Source organism: Ictidomys tridecemlineatus, chromosome 1 (genome assembly GCF_052094955.1).
Source record: "Ictidomys tridecemlineatus isolate mIctTri1 chromosome 1, mIctTri1.hap1, whole genome shotgun sequence".
In the NCBI taxonomy this organism is placed as follows: domain Eukaryota; kingdom Metazoa; phylum Chordata; class Mammalia; order Rodentia; family Sciuridae; genus Ictidomys; species Ictidomys tridecemlineatus.
The window spans coordinates 125,970,876-125,988,765 of NC_135477.1; the positions used below are offsets into that span (position 1 = coordinate 125,970,876).

At 34.8% G+C, this 17,890-nt stretch overlaps 1 protein-coding gene across 1 annotated transcript in view; it reads right to left on the reverse strand.

The window, feature by feature from the left end:
- The window catches only part of Lars1 (leucyl-tRNA synthetase 1), a 68,570-nt gene that overhangs the window by 11,922 nt on the left and 38,758 nt on the right, over positions 1-17,890 (reverse strand). The window contains exons 20-27 of the mRNA XM_005324207.4: positions 17,628-17,840; positions 15,013-15,070; positions 12,041-12,104; positions 6,973-7,156; positions 5,698-5,788; positions 4,982-5,122; positions 3,733-3,873; positions 1,201-1,311 (exon numbers count right to left, since the gene is read on the reverse strand). Of these exons, the coding sequence (XP_005324264.1) occupies positions 1,201-1,311; positions 3,733-3,873; positions 4,982-5,122; positions 5,698-5,788; positions 6,973-7,156; positions 12,041-12,104; positions 15,013-15,070; positions 17,628-17,840 (1,003 nt within the window). The remainder of the gene's footprint in view (positions 1-1,200; positions 1,312-3,732; positions 3,874-4,981; positions 5,123-5,697; positions 5,789-6,972; positions 7,157-12,040; positions 12,105-15,012; positions 15,071-17,627; positions 17,841-17,890) is intronic.

The window sequence follows — 17,890 nt, forward strand, 5'->3', positions numbered from 1 at the left end:
CTGAGACAGGAGGATCGCAAGTTCAAAGCCAGCCTCAGCAAAAGCCAGTTGCTTAGCAACTCAGTAAGACAGTGTCTCTAAATAAAATACAAAAATAGAGCTGGGGATGTGGCTCAGTGGCTGAGTACCCCGAGTTCAATCCCGGATATATACATACGTACGTACGTACATACATACATACATACATACATACATACAAACAAAATTGGTCATTTAAAAAACAGAACTCAGGGGCTGAGATTATGACTTAGCAGTAAAGCGCCTGCCTCACACATGCAGGACCCTGGGCTCGATCCTCAGCACCACATAATAAATAAGTGAAATAAAGCTATCGTGTCCAATTACAACTAAATATATATATATTTATATTGCATGTATGAGGCCCTGAATTCGATTCTCAGCACTGCATATAAATACATAAAATAAAGGTCCATTTACAACTAAAAAAAAAATATTAAAAAGAAAAAAAAGATCTGGAAATCAGAGCTATGGATTTCTTTTTTGTCATCACTTCATTTTCACCATAATCCCTATTTTGTTCAGGCTCTTTCTTAAGGGCACCTTAATGGTTTGTGTCTACTAAAAACTGTATTGGTTACCTGAGTAAAACAGTACAAATTATACAAGATACACTATGTTCCCTATTCTTTGAATGTAAAAGAATAAGGAATTTTTTTTTCCTTTAGAAAATTTAAAACTAAGTATAAACTTTGAATTTACTTTATATAAAACCATCATATTGCAAAGATACTTCCCAAAAACATCTAAACCTTTCCTTTCTATTATCAAATTAAAACATTTTCTTTTCAAGTTTGGAAGAATGAAGCTTCAATTTACTTCAAATATAACAAGGTTAAGGCTTGAATCCAACCTTTTAAGTCACAACAAAGTCAAAAGACAAACTCTGTCCTTTTGCTCCATAATTTTAACCACATATATGAAAAACCCTCACCTTTTGATTACATTCAACTAAATCTATTTTTATCCAACTTTTAGAAATGATGAAAATAATAGCAGCTTTCCCTCAGAATTCATTTATGAATTACCAAGGATAACAAAGAAATGATCCCAATCTGGATGGACTTGAACAAAGCTACCTGTCATCTTTCTCCCAGACACTGCTAACATCCTAAAAACAAAAACAACATAAGCAGGACACGACACTGGGGGAGGGGGGGGGGAGTCTACTAAGAGCCTCACCTCAAAGTGGTTACGCAAAACCAACAGAGTTGTATGCTGCCAAGGTGGATAGTTCTTCGCCACATAGATGGTGCAATGTGAGGGCCTCTGAGGTGGTTGCTTGTCAGTCTTCTACATAGTAGAAGCAAAGGAAAAAGCTTTCATTGGCTTTTATATAAATCAAAACTGAGAACACCCACTCCCTAGATGCACACTACCACTGCCTTTACCATGTATGAATATACACACTACAGAACTGTATTAGCAGTGAATATAGCAATACAAGTTTTAGTCTTTTGTGGGCGGAGGGAGTATAAGGTTGAACCTAGAGGCATTTTACCACTGAGCTTCCTCCAGAATTCTTTTTTTATTTTTTGAGAAAGATTGCTAAGACTGGCCTCAAATTTGTGATATTCCTGCCTCAGCCTCCCAATCTACTGGGATTATAGGCATGTACCACAGCACTTGGCTCATTTGCTCAGTTTTGATTGGGTTGTTTTTATTAGAGTTGAGCTCTGACATTCTTCACATATACTGGATATTAAACCTCTGTCAGACAAGTAGCTGGAAAAGATTTTCTCCCATTTTGTAGGCTATCTCTTCACTCTGTTTCTCTTGCTGTGCAGATGATTTTTAATTTGATGCCATCCCATTTATTGATTTTTGCAATGGAACAGAAACAACACAAACCTACACAGCTCCAATCATGTAATTCTTGATAAAGTTGTCAAAAATGTACATTGGGGAAAAGACAGCCTCTTTAGCAAATGGGCATGGGGAAATTATATATCCACATGAAAGAGAATGATTTCCTATGTTCATATATGAATACATAACCAGTAAAACTCCACATCATATACAACCACAAAAATGGGAAGTTAAGCTGGGAATGGTGGTGCATGCCTGTAATCCCAGCAACTAAGGAGGCTGAGGCAGGAGGATTTAAAGTTCAAAGCCAATCTCAGCAATTTAGCAAAGCCCTAAGCAACTCAGCTCCTGTCTCTAAACAAAATTTTAAAAATAAAGAAAAAAGGATGGGATGTTATGTTCCACATATGCATAATATGTCAAAATATACTCTACGCCATGTATAATTAAAAAGAATTTTAAAAAATTTTAAAAACCCAATCAATAAATGGGCAAAGGAACTGAACAGGCACTTCTCAGAAGAAATACAATTGATCAACAAATATATAAAATGATATTCAACATCTCTAGCAACTAGAGAAATGCAAATAAAAACTACACTGAGATTCCATCTCACTCCAGTCAGAACAACAATCATCAAGAATATAAGCAACAATAAATGCTAACTAGGATGTGGGGGAAAAGGTACACTCATATATTTCTGGTGGGACTGCAAATTGGCACAACCACTATGGAACGCAGTATGGAGATTCCCAAGAAAACTTGCAATGTAACCAACATTTGACTCAGTCACCCATTCCTCTGTTTATACCCTAAGGACTTAAAATCAGCCATACTATAGTGACACAGTCACATTAATTTACAGCAGTTCAATTCACAGTAGCTAAACTATAGAAACAACTTAGGTGCCCTTCAACAGGTGAATGGATAAATATGGTGTGTACACACACACACACACACACACACACACACACACACACACGCGCGCGGAATACTACTCAGCCTTAAAGAAGAATGGAATTATGGCATTTGCCAGTAAATGGATGGAACTGGAGAATATTACACAGAGCAAAATAAGCCAAAGAAGTAAAGGCTGAATGTTTTCTCTGATATGTGGATCCAAATTCACTATAAAGGGGCAGAGAAAAATAGAGGTATTTTGGACTAGACAGAGGGAAGTGAAGGGGGGTCATGAAGGTAGAAATGCTAGTAGAATGAATCAGACATTATAACCCTATGTGCATATATGATTACATGACCTATGTAACCCTACATCACATACAACCAGATGAATGAGAAGTTATACTCCATTTATGTATAATGTGTCAAAATGCATTCTACTCTCAAGTCTAACTAATTAAGACAAATAAAAATTTTTAAAAAGAATGAAACTAGATCTGGACTGAGGTTGTGGCTCAGCAGTAGAGCGCTCGCCTCACACATATGAGACCCTGGGTTCAATCCTCAGCACCACATAAAAATAAATAAATAAAATAAAGGTATTGTGTCCAACTACAACTAAAAAATAAGTAAATATATATATATATAGAAACTAGATCCTTATCTCACACTCTGTATAAAAGTCAACTGAAAATGGACCAAAGTGGGCTGGGGCTGTAGCTCAGTGGCAGAAGAGCTTGCCTAGCATGGGTTCAATCCTTAGCACTGCATAAAAAACTCAACAAAAAAAGGCATGTTGTCCATCTACAACTATTAAAAAAAATTAAAAATTTAAAAGAAAAAAAAAAGTGGATCAAAGACCTACACATAAGACCAGAAACTTTACAACTGTCAGAAGAAAAAACTGGGAAACACTTCAACATACGGGTACAGGCAAAGATTTCCAGAATTAGACCCCTACAGCTCAAGAAGTCAGATCAATAACTTTTAAGGAACAAACTTCACCTTTCCTTTAGCTGGCATCATATAGTTCTTAAGTCGCAGTCTAAGGTCATGTGCTACTTCCATGAGATACTGTGAGGAACGTATCAAGGCTTCATCCACAGGACCCGCCACTGGCCATGAAGCATTCATAATTGAGTCAGGCTTTTAAAAACAGAAACAAAGAAAGGTTCAGTGAGATCTGACAACACAGCTATTTTACAGTTCTTGCTTACAGTTTCATATCAAGGGTACCATCTGTAATTCTGTGCACAGAGTTCAAACCTGACTACACATAACACACTTTTACAGACCCTGATCTAATGTTCCCTAGAATTCAAGCTGTGAAGTCTGATTCTACATTCTTAATTAGCATCCATTTGTACAAGCATATTAATACCCACACACATATGCTCACTCTCAAAGAAAATTATGCAATGCTAATTTGCTTAAATTTAACCATTATTATATAAATTATGCACACTCCCAGTTTTTATTCTATTAATACATCCAGTATTGAAACTCTGGCTACTCAGTATATAGATCATAAGCACATTTTTGCATGGTTCATGCACTGAAAAAAAAAAAAAAGAGCCCAGTTATTAAGACTGGAAAAAAGTTTATCAAAACAGCAATCTATCTGCAAGTCTGGGAAAAATAATTAAATTTATCTTCACAGTAAGAATGCTAATATAGTATGCTGAATAGACAGTCATATATATATATATGCCTAGAATTTGATAAGAAACTTATGCTAACATATGCTTCTGTTTTGATTTATAAGCACTTCAAAACCATTGTTTTATATCTTTCTCAATGTTTTCACCTTTTTTCAACAGTTGAAATAAACATAATACAATGCATAGCTGAATACATCCAAATGTATTACAACTTTTCTTAACAGATAGGAATTAGGTGAAACACATACTATCACAATTTTAAAATATATGTATCATTTATATACAAATAAAGGCACATATACAATTTAATTGTTTTGTTTAGTTATTTTTTAACATGTTGTAATAATTACGATGATGAATCCAGTATTATTCTTAAAATACTCATTTTCAGCTTTTTTCTCTTTTTTTAGGGGGTGGTAATGGGGATCAAATCCAGGGCCTTGCACATGCCAAGCCTTGTGCAAGCATTTTAACACTGATATACTACTTCTATGCCAGCTCTTTAGCTTTTTCTCTTAAGTAATATTATAATCACAACAACTGATAAGGCCAAAAATCAAAACCACTCATGACATTTTAAACCTGTAAGGTACCTTTCCCAGAAGTGTCCAGATGTGCTCACACAAATGCGGACAGAATGGAGCCAAAAGAAGTGTTTGAACTTCAATAAAGCGGAACACAAGATCTCTGTGCATGCCTTCTATGGCCAATTCACGGTATTTATCTTTCGCAGCCTATAAAATTCAAAATTATTTACCATTTCCCTCACTTCTTTAAAACAAAAATTTTTCAATATATTTAATGCAATTTTTAAAAGCTTTTGTTCTTTAAAAATTCCATAATTAATAATTATAAAGATTTCATTTAATCTTTTTAAAATTTGCAAGTAAATCTATATCAGTCTTTGCCTAAAGAATATGAAAAGTTTTCTTTTTTACCTTAAACACTTGAAATGACAATCTTTAAGAAATACTGACACCTTGTGGAAAACCTCAGAAGATAGGCTTTCAAAATAACAATTACAAATTTTCCTTCATTATTATCAGCTTTTAAATCTTTTCCTACAAAGTATAAGTTGATTTTTAGATTTAATATTATTAATATTCATGGATCAAATAAGAGCAGAATTCTTTATATTAAATGAATACAAGAAAAAAAATATCAAAGAAACACTTAAAAAATCACAAGTGAATTTAAAAATTTCCTAACCAGATTTTCAGCCTGTACTTTAAACATGCAATTAGGTTATAGCAAGGGGAAAACATACTATATTCACAATGACATGTTTTAAACCAAAAGAATAGCATACCTGAAACTCAAAAAATCCTGTTTTCAAAGCTTCTTTAAACATCATCTTTTCATAGTTTTGATCTGTTTTTATAATTCCTGCATTCATTTCACTGTTGATTAGAAAAAAAAAGTTACTGCATTTAAAAACAATTATACACAAATACATATATTTACATATAAATATATATTTATATATACACAGTATATATGTTTATGTATATTTATGCTGCTGCATACACTAATAAGCAATAAAATGAGAACACTATCTAAAACATTTAAAACTGCTCAACACAAAACCATCTTTGTTCTCCTTAAAACTAATTATTATAGTCTCTTTATTGTTTATTCACCATTAAGTATTGCCCTCTTTTACGTTTAAGGTTCCTGCTTATGATAGCACAGTTAACAATGTTTGTTTAAAATTCCTTAATGGAAACTCTGTTTTGAAGCCCATGAAAATAGCTTAATTAAAGTCATAGCCAGGCCTTAACTGCTGCATTTCAAGTAACTGATACTGAATATTAGGAAGAAAATTTTTTTCTTACCACCTCAGGCCCCTTTTTTTTTTTTTTTTTTTTTAATAAACCTTTGTTTTTTTGTGGTACTGAGGATCGAACCCAGTACCTCACACATGCTAGGCAAGCGCTCTACCACTGAGCTTCAATCTCAGCCCAGGCCCTTCTTTATTTAGCCTAAAGTGACACCAATCTTTTTCATTGCCTATCTTTGCACTCCACATACTGTAAGTCAAATAACTATAATTATACCCTTTCCATGGTTTGACATGATTTCTCCTCTCCCTGTATATCTCCTATTTATTTTTCAAAAACACCCAGAATTCACACATCTCCCATGAATTCTCTTTATCCCTATTATTGCATTTACAATTGGTTGTTTGTCCTGCTAGACAACAAAAAATCATTTTACTCATTTTTTTAACATGCAGAAACAGTATAGGAAAATGGTTATATAAGAACAGGCTTTGAGGACAGAAAAACAAGTTCATATACTAAGTTTTCAATTACTAGCTTCAAGGTATTTAATGCAACAGTTTATTTTTCTAAGCCTCAGTTTCTTAAATAAAGTTGATAATATCTTTTCCATATAAAGTTGCTTTGAGGCTAAAGCTAAAGATGCAAAGTAATTAACACAGCACCTAGCACAAACAAGCCTTCAATAAATAGAACCTACTATTATTATGTAACTTATTTTTAGGGGAAAAAAGAAAACTTAAAAATGCACCACCACGAAGTTAAAAAAAAAAAAAAAAAAGTGTTTGGGACCCATACATTACCTTGCAAAGACTTTATCATTGAAAGTACTGGCAGGACCACTTCTTAGGCTGTCCCAGTTGGCAACCATTTCTTTTACCCATTCCACCCAGGTATATAGACGGAGAATACCTGCATCTGCCATGGCTTCCACAAAGTTGGCATCTTCAACAGTGTCACCGGCATCAGCCAGAGCCAAGCGCATTCCTGAAAGAAGGGTGAGGGGAAATCAAGTAAATGAACTGATAATATGGTTACTGAGTATCAACTATGTCTCTAGTTAGGTACACAACACATAACACTGGACAAAGTCCACATACACATTAAGAAACAACAATTGGGACTGGGGCAGTAGCTCAGTGGCAGAGCACTTGCTTCCCATGTATGAGGGAGGGAGGGAGGGAGGGAGGGAGGGAGGGAGGGGAAGGAAAGAAGGAAGGAAGGAAATCACAATTGTTTTAAAGTACTGTACTGGACCAACAGCAAAAATAAAAAAAAAAAAAGAACTCTAATGCTGTTCAAATATTTGAACTATCTATATTAATTTACATACATTTAGCATTAATATGTGCTTCTTCTCAGGCATATTGAGCTAATAAGATAATGTGATCTTTAATAAGGCAAAGGAAGAAAATGATGAATTAGGGATAGACATTTCTTTGTGGTTTCCCCATCAATATCTCAGTCTCATTTAAAAGTAAAAAAATATTATGGTATTTTTAATGCATGAGAACACACACTGTTGCTCTATGTATACAAATGCTTATTCAATTTCTCAGTACTAAAATTACTTTGTTTCAATTTTCAACTAATAAAACTTTATTTTTTCAATTCTCATGTATTAGCAAAATCTTTCATTTGAAAATACAAGAAAAAAATTAAATATCCATCAATAAGCCTAATTTTTTAAAAATTATAAGACATATCTACAATGAAATGCTATATTGCTACAAAAAAAAAAAGTAACTCACTATAGTCCAATATAAGAATTGCTAAGTGAAAAAAGGAAAAATACAGAGCAGTAAAGCTACTTTCTATATCCTAAAGGAGGAAGACGAGAACATGAAACTTAAGTTTTATATGCATTAAATACTTCTTGACACACACAAGGTGAAAACATTTTAGCTTTTTACTTTGAAACAACTTTACACTCAACTAAAAAATTTACAAAAATCAGTGGAGAATAAATATGTATCATTTACCCAGCTTTCTAAATGTCAACAACTTACATAACTCTAGTATCAAAACCAGGAAGTCAACATTAGTACAATATTACTAACCAAATTATAGAACTTATGTAAATTTTCCACCATTTCCCCTAAGATCTTTTTTTCTACTTCAAGATCCAATTCAGGGGCTGGGATTGTGGCTCAGCAGTAGAGCGCTCACCTAGCACGGGCGGGACCCAGGTTCAATCCTCAGCACCACATAAAAATAAAGGCATTGTGTTGTGTCTATCTACACCTAAAAAAATAAATATTAAAAAAAAAAAGAACCAATTCAGAAATTCACACTGCATTTCATGGCTGTGTCTCCCCTTGTTCTTTTCAAATCTATGACAGTTTTTTAGTCTTCCCTTGTCCTTTATGGCATTAACAGCTTTGATGTCAGTTATTTAATAAAACTGCTCTCAATTTTAGTTTTGTGTGATGTTTCCTCATGAGTAGCCTGAGGTTATGAACCTCTGGTAAGAACACCACAAAAAATTGCTGTACCCTCTCTGAGTATCCTATCAGGAAGGTAGATGATATTGATATGACTTAAGTACTGTTACTGCTAACCTTGATCACTTGGCTATGCACCAAGCATTTCTACTATAAAATTACTATTTTTTCCTTTATGATTAATAAATATCTTGAGATGAGAAACACTGAAAATATGCAAATATCCTATTTTTCTGAAACTTTAATCCATTTTAGCAACCATTGGTGGATCTTCCCTATAACAATTATCATGGTGTTTGACTACTGGTGCTTTTATAGTTCACTCAGTATTTCTACATTAAGTGACTTCAAAGGAAAAGATTTCCTTACTTCCCCACTGATTTATTTATTCAATAATTAGTAGATATCAGTATGGACCCAGAGATATTTATTTTATCCATTAGGTTATAATCCAATACTATTATTATTTATTGATGCCTAAATTGTTACAGCATGTACTAATGGAAGCTCCTTCAAATTGACTCTGGTGTCCTTTCAACATATCCCCACTCAGGGCAGAGGATAGTCTAGTGGTAGAATACTTGCCTAGCAAGTATGAGGCCCTCGGATTAAATCCCCAGCACTGAAGAAAACAAACAAACAAACAAACAAACAAAGCAGGAAATTTTTAATATTTATTTATTTTTTAGTTTTCGGCGCACACACATCTTTGTTTGTATGTGGTGCTGAGGATCAAACCCGGGCCGCACACATGCTAGGCGAGCGCGCTACGGCTTGAGCCACATCCCCAGCCCCACGTTTCCTGCTTTCATAAGTCTTCCTTACTTTCTTTTTTTTAAAACCAGGATGGAACCCAGTGAGAATCTGGCACTTAATCACAGCCACATCCCCAGCCCTTTTTTATGTTTTATTTAGAGACAGATTCTCACTAAGTTGCTTGGGACCTTAGTTAAGTTGCTGAAGCTGGCTTTAAACTTGTGACCCTCTTGCCTGAGCATCCCAAACCACTGGGATTACAGGTGTGTGACACTGCACCTGGCAAGTACTTCCTTATTTTGGCAGCTGGTCCACACTCATCTTGTACTTTTCCTACCAAATCAATCATTTTTCCTAGGAGCTCTCGTTCCTTTTGTAAGAGAATGGTGTTTAGAACTAAGATCTGAACACATTTCATTGCTACTGGGTGTCACTACTCCGAGGCTCACTCAAGCAGACAGAACTAGGAAGATATATGTATGTATACTAACCCACATGCACATAAGCATCAATGTTTATTTCTGTATCTATATATCTAAAAATAAAATAAAAATCAAACTCATATTGCCAATTTCAATTCAACATTACACGGTTTATTTCAGCCTTTCTCTTTTACTTTTTATAACTTCTTCTGAAAGTAAGCTGAGAAAGAGGTTCTCATCCACAATACATTTATTTTTTTATTCAACCTTGGTAAACACATTTTCATAAGTGCTTTTATTTCTAGTAAGAAGCAGACTTACTAACTAAGGTGTTTGTGTAGAGTTCTTTCTTTAGTGTTTGTATTTAACCAAAATACTGTTTTCAAAGTTAAGTTGTTCTTCCCTATCCCCTTCATTATAATCATGCTTCCATTTGCAATATAGCTTTGTACATTTATCACCATTTGGAGTCCCCTGCCACCACATCCTTTGATTTTAATTATGTGCTTGATAATTTTGGTACAAGAAACATTATTATGGGGGCTGGGATTGTAGCTCAGTGGGAGAGCGCTTGCCTAGTATGTGTGAGACACTGGATTCAATCCTCAGCACCACATAAAAAACAAATAAATAAAAGTACAAATGTATTGTGTCCATCTACAAATAAATGTATTTTTTTAAAAAAGAAGAAACATTATTGTGGCTCTAAGAGTCAAAGTTATACAAAAAGGTACACTCAGAGAAGTACAGCTCCTTCTTCATCTTTACTAGCAAATTCCCATTCTTCCCTGTTTCCCACCTACCTCATAGTCATAGGTCACTAATCTCTCTAGTGTCTAGTTTATCATTCTCCAAGGACTGGACCCAGGGACACTTAATCACTGAGCCACATCCCCAGCCCATTTTTAAATTTTTATTTTGAGACAAGGTCTTGCTAAGTTGCTTAGGACCCTGCTAAATTGCTGAGGCTGGCTTTTACCTTGCAATCCTCCTCAAAGCCTCCTGAGCTGCTGGGATCACAATGTGTACCACCACACCTGGCCTATTCTACAACTGTTTTAAAATCAGTAGACACATATATTATTTATCTCCTACTTTTCTACATGAGGGATGCACATAGTAGTTTTTTTGTTTTATTTTGTTTAATTAAATGGTTCTTTTGCATAGCTAATGTTATTGTTTTGTGGGTTTCTTGGTTTGTTTGTTTTTTCTACAAATTTTGGAAATTAATTTAGAGATCTTTCTTATCCTTGCTTTTTATAATTATACAGTAATCCATTATGTGGTGGTAGCACAGTTTATTCATTCACTCTACTACACAAAAACATTTAGGTTGCTTCCAATATTTTACAAGTTCAAACACTGCTACAGTCAATAATGTACACATTTTTTGGTATTGTTGGAGGAGGTGCTCCAGGGCAAATCCATATAAGTGGGACTGTAAGGCAAAAAAAGGTAAGATAAGCTTTGTTAGGAATTGCCAAAATTGCCTCCAAGAGAGCTGTACACATTGCATTCCCACTAGCAATGTATAAGACAGTATGTGAAGAAATTGATGATTTTATCAACTGAGAAAGACTGGATAGCTAAGGCATAAAAGAGGGTATATTTTTAATGCATATGCTTTTCAGATCTTCTATATTTTGAACCATATGAATGTATTACTTGTCCAAACGCAAATACAATTTTAAATAATGTATTCTAAGAAACAGAAATAATTCAGTTCCAATAGAGAAATCAAGAACTCAAACTGGGCTAGCCATGATCAACAAAAAAAATATCACGATGACCAAGGAGTAGTTAAATAGAAATGAATGGTTCCTTAAAGATAATACTAATTTTGTTTCTTCCCAAAATACTAGTAAAATGTAAAAATTCTAAGGTCGGGGAAAAAAAATTTCTGAAAAGTAAATGTTCTCACATTCAAATCTTTCAATGAAAAACCAAATACAGAGTAAATATCTAAGCTTCCTATAGGCCCAAGTTCTCTACAAAACCAGTTTTGAATCTCAGCAATTATAATGACTTTCATTTAAAAGAAAATTAACTTTAGATGAAGTTTGCTCCTGGATGGATTATATCAGTAATTCTTATAATTTATGTTGTTTATCCATAAAAAAATTACGAATATTTTAAAATTTTGTTCAAAGCAAAAGATAAAAAATTAAAACACCTATTTTAACTTGTCTTTTGGAGTCTAAGGAAAATCAGATTCTGTGCAACAGTAAAAACAAAAACGCATAACTCACCATCAGCTGAAAATTTGTCAACAGCTTGGGTCAAAGTTAGGAAGTTGCCTGTGGATTTTGACATCTGAAATAGAAAGTCAATAATTAGGCATTAATGGGCCGGGGATGTGGCTCAAGCGGTAGCGCGCTCGCCTGGCATGCATGCGGCCCGCATTCGATCCTCAGCAGCACATACCAACAAAGATGTTGTGTCCGCCGAGAACTAAAAAATAAATATTAAAAAATTCTGTCTCCTCTCTATCTCTTTAAAAAAATAATAATAATAATTAGGCATTAATGACAACATACATAAATATAATCAGCCAAATCAAATTTAACTAAGTTGGACATGACAAAATAAAAAGGAATTCAAAACAGAAAAGGAAAAATACATAAATTTTATTTTTTTTAACTTTATTTATTCTTTTATGTGGTACTGAAGATTGAACCCAGTGGCTCACATGTGCTAGGCAGGTGCTATTCCACTGAGCCACAACCCCATCCCTTTACATGAATTTTAGAGAAAAAAATCTGAAGTTGAACCAATAAAGTTACTTGTCTTGAGTTATTCAGCTCATTAGTGACAAAGCTAGGAGTGGATCTCAAGTCCAACATTCATTCTACTCTGATTTCCATTATCCTTGTCACCCCAGGTAACTGGTTAGACATGTGGAATGATTCCACTATAACCAGAATGCTTAAGCTAGGTACATAAGAAAGGGCTGTACAGCACTCAAGAGTCCTTCAGGATAGAATAGACTAGCTCAAGAGGTTAAGAATTAGGATTTTAGGAAGGTTCCTGTCATTATGGTCACAATAACTGGTGGTTCAAGTTGTGCTCTGCCTTAAGGCAGTGTATCTAGGAGGGTATCGTTCACAGAATGACAATCTTTAATATTTTAAATGTTTTATGTTGTTATTGAAACTTTGCTAATACTGAAGAACAGATATTACATCAATTTTCCACTACATGACAATAAAGCATCATTCTAATAAAGTCAGTATACAACAATGTTCAGATAAGCCAAAGAAAAGGTTACATCCTAATACAATTACAAAATATATGGATCCACTTTGACATATGAAAAGAGGAATTCAATAATCAAGTTAATCTAACAAAATCTATAATACATCTCATGTTGCTAAACAGCCTTTTTTTTTTTTTTTTTTTTAAGTCTAATGTACAGACTATCTTTGGTAAGGGAGGGCACCAAGGATTGAGCCCAGGGGTGCTCAACCACTGAATCACATCCCAGACCTTTTTGACAGAGTCTCACTAAGTTGCCAAGGGCCTCACTAAGTTGTTGAAGCTGGCTTTGTATTTATGATCCTCCTGCCTCAGCCTCCTAAGGCACTAGGCTTACAGGTGCTTGTCAACACACCAAGCTGATAAATATTTTAATTACGTGTTACTTTTACAGCAATGGCTAAATATGACATTTTATACTAAAGTTCATATCATATGCTGTTTGTTCAAATCTATACCTGTTTCTTTTAAGACATAGATACTAATACTCTTTTGCCACACCTTTCACTGGTCATAATAAAATTCATTGGTTGCAACACATACAATATTTACTAATAATAAATAAATAATACTAGGCTGGGAGTATATAGTTCTGCAGCAGAATGCTTGCAAGGTTAAGGCCCTGGGTTTAATCCTCAGGAACACAAAACTTTGGGCCAAGCACAGTAGTGCCCACCTGTAATCCCAGCAGCTCGGGAGGCTAAAACAAGAGCGTCACAAATTCAAAGTCAGTCTTAGCAACAGCGAAGCACTAAGCAACTCAGTCAGACCCTGTCGTTAAATAAAATACAAAATAGGGCTGTGGATGTGGCTCAGTGACCAAGAGCCCCTGAATTCAATCCCTGGTACACCCCCCCCCAAAAAAGAAAAAAACTCTTGAATCATAAATAATACTTTTTTTTTTAATTGGAGATGCCTTTCTCTCTGCACAAAGGTATTAGAGGGGAAAATGAGGGTACTGTCAAGAAGTTTGCATAACCTCCTCTCAAGAATGCTAATTAATTACAGTCCTATGTAGCCTATAAAAGGGTCACACAACTTAATATTGACAATAATGGGGGTGACAGGTTTTTTTTTCAATTTTCAGCATAGAGAATGATAATAGATTATCTAGGAAAAAGCATTAAGTAACACCTAGAAATCACATAAACTTCAAAATCTTGTTTTCTAATTTAGCGGTCAGAGTAAAAACAAAAAGCACTAAATCCCTTTCTCAAGTTACTGAGAAAGATCTTGCCAGGTGTGGTGACACACACCTGTAATCCCAGTGACTTGGGAGCCTGAGGAAGGAGGATCACAAATTCAAAGTCAGCCTCGGCAACTTACCAAGACCTTGTCTCAGAACAAAATACAAAGAAATGGGGATATGGCTCAGTGGTTGAGCACCCTTGAGTTCAATCCCTAGTATCAAAAAAAAAAAAAAGAGAGAGAGAGAGAGAGAAAGTTCTCATGGGAGTCACTATGCTAAGATCTTTATGCTTCTTGTCACTATCTCCATCTCTTCCAGTCATGAATTGTCACCTTATGCCACTTTAAATACAAATAATATAACAAGTAAATATTCCTCTTCTTCCCTCAATGAAACTATCTATTTGCTCACTTTTATTTACCAGGGCATGGTGGCGCAAGTCTGTAATCCTAGCAATTCAAGAGACTGAAACAGGAGGAGTACAAATTTAGGACCAGCCTCAGCAATTTAGCAAGGACCTAAACAACTTAGTGAGACCCTGTCTCAAAATAAAAAATAAAATAGGCTGGAGATATGGCTCCCTGGTTAAGCACCCTGGGTTCAATCCCTGGTACCAGGGATTATTTATTACTATATTTAATTTGTGATTATTATTGTATTTAATTTGTGCTGCCAGTCCAGAACTCTGATTGATTCATATTCCTATAAAAAGTACAACTTTCTAAATCTGAAAAGACTTCCAGGAATTTTAAACTTTCAACAGGCAATAAGCCTTACCTTCTCAGAATTGAGGAGGAGATGTCCATTTGCTCTCACAGCTGTAGGCCATTTGTCACTTCACAGGTAAATGTTTAAAGACAGAAAATGAAAATTAAAGAAAGATTATGGCTTATGTTTAAAATTTTGAGGTAAATTTTAATACTCATAAAAATTTGCTCAGACAAATATACAGGATATTTACTATGATCTGGCTTCTTTTGTATCTGTTTTAAGGGATAGAACCCAGGGCTTTGTATGTGCAAGGAAAGTGTTCTACCACCCCAGCTGCTGTCCTGTATTTAACAAGAAATACATATAAACAACAAAGGACTAACTATAGAAATGGTGACGCACACATACAATAATATAACTTTTAAAAATATAGGCAGGGCTATATGTATGAGTAGAAAAGATCCTAAACATATACTAAGTGGGAAAAAAAGAGAACAGCATATACAGCACAGTATCACTGAATAAATTTTAAATATAGGTAACTGGTGCCAGTATATACATAAACAATTTTTTTCCAGAAGAAATCAAGAGTTTGTTCCTTCAGCTACTTAAGGGACTAAAGAGAAAAATAAAAATACACCTGGATAAACATGGAAGAGGAGCACAAAGATTATGCAGATCCAGATTCTGGTCAGAATAGTACTACCAACTAAAAGTGATCAATTTTCAGAAGTACAGTGGTATAGGCACAGGGTTCAAAATTCACTATTACTTTTTTACTTTATACACTCTCTGAATTTTCAAACTGTGTGTACATTTATTCATTCATCTTAAAAATGAGATCATGTGCTGGGTGCAGTGGCACACACCTGTAATGACAGAACTCAAGAAGCTGAGGCAGGAGAATAACAAGATCAAAGACAGCCTCAGCAATTTAGCAAGACCCTGTCTCAAAACAACATATAAAAAGGGCTGGGGATGTGGCTCAGTGGTTAAGCACCCCCGGGTTCAATTCCTGGTACCAAAAAAAAGAACAAATGAGATCATATGAGGCACAATGGGTAAAAGCAAGTTTCTGGGACCAGATTCCTAGGTTTGCATCTGGTTCTTCTACTTATCTAACTGGGTAGCTCTGGGTGAATTTTTGATTCCTCTTTGCCTCAAGTAAGGCTGCTTGTTTGTAAAATAAAGGTTCCTTGTTTGTAAATTAAAGATATCAGAGATCTGCCTCAAAAAATTGTAATGAGAATTAAAGCAGTTACTGAAAGTGATTAGAGCAAGTGCCTGGCATAAGTACTTGATGTTATTACTTACCTGTAATTTTTTTAAAAATAAAAAATTTAAAAAAAATTGTACAAAGATAAGATTCAATTTAATAGTAAATGCTACTCAAAGGGGCTGGGGCTATAGCTCAGGGGCAGAGTATTTGCCTGGCATGTATGAGGTACTGAGTTTGATCCTTAGCACCACATAAAAATAAACAAATAAAATAAAGGCATGTTGTCCATCCACAACTACTTTAAAAAAAAAAAAAAAAAAAAAGCGCTACTCTAAGATACCCAGTTTCGTTTCTTTTCTTTTTTTTTTTTTTTAAGCACCAGGGATTGAATGTAGGGGCATTTAACCACTGAGCCACATCCCCAACCCTTTTTATATTTTATTTTGAGACAGGGTCTTGCTAAGTTGCTCAGGGCCTCACTAAGTTGCTAAGTCTGGCTCTGAACTCACAATCCTCCTGCCTCAGCCTCCCAAGCCACTGTAATTATAACTATGCACTACCACACCTGGCTTAAATTTCCTTAAAAATATTTTTTAAATCAAAGAGTAAAATAATTGTATGACAAGTAGTATAAGAACCACATTAGGGGCTGGGGATGTGGCTCAAGCGGTAGCACGCTCGCCTGGCATGCGTGCGGCCCGGGTTCGATCCTCAGCACCACATACCAACAAAGATGTTGTGTCCACTAAGAACTAAAAAATAAATGTTAAAAAATTCTCTCTCTCTCACTCTCTCTCTCCTCTCTCTCTCTTTAAAAAAAAAAAAAAAAAAAATTAAGAACCACATTAGATTTCAATCCTCTACTTTAAAAATCTTCCTTGCACTCCTGAGGGGAAAAAATAGAATGTCTTTCTAAATACAAGTTTTATGAGATTGTTTTGGCTTTATGAAATAAAATTTGGACAGACTGAATTGCTGCTTTCTTCAGATATTTGAAAGACGAGAGAAAAAAAAGTAGAGACACACCTGCATCAAGATAGGAGGAGGACAGAAGGACCACCCCAGAGCACACAGTGTGTGTGGACCCAGATTCTGGTCAAATAGTGCTATCAATTAATGCTGGAATCATGGAGCTCCCAACTCTAAAGGGGGGGGTTCCTTCAAATTCTAATGTCTCAAATTGCCTTTAATTCCTACATCTAATGGATCAAATGAACTATACCTTCAGTGCCCCTGAAGTATAACATGTCTTGGTGGCCTAAGTTATATTTAGAAACCCTTGTTTTTAAATATAACAGATAAGAAGATGTATGCTTTCTGCTTTATTGTACATTTAATAAGAAAAAAATTTTATTGTCAAGTCTAGCTGTCCTCTCCACAAAAATTTATTAGGATACTTGAAATTACAAGACACCCTTATTGACAATCAATAAATCTAGTCCACATGTATTTTAGCATTCACCTTTGTTCCGGCCACATAGCCACATGATTATAAAGGTAATATGAAAGATGATTTGGAATAAGATCCTTGCCAGATACTCGAAGATCCACAGGATACCAGAACTCAAACTCCTGCTTTAACTGATCTAATTTTTCCTTTGGGATCTGAGTCTTAGGAAATGGTGCATCCTTGAAGAAAATATAATCCCAAACTTCCTTAGTCATCTGTTGTGCACTGTATTAAAACAAAAATAATGTAAATCAAACATGTAAATCAAAAGATTT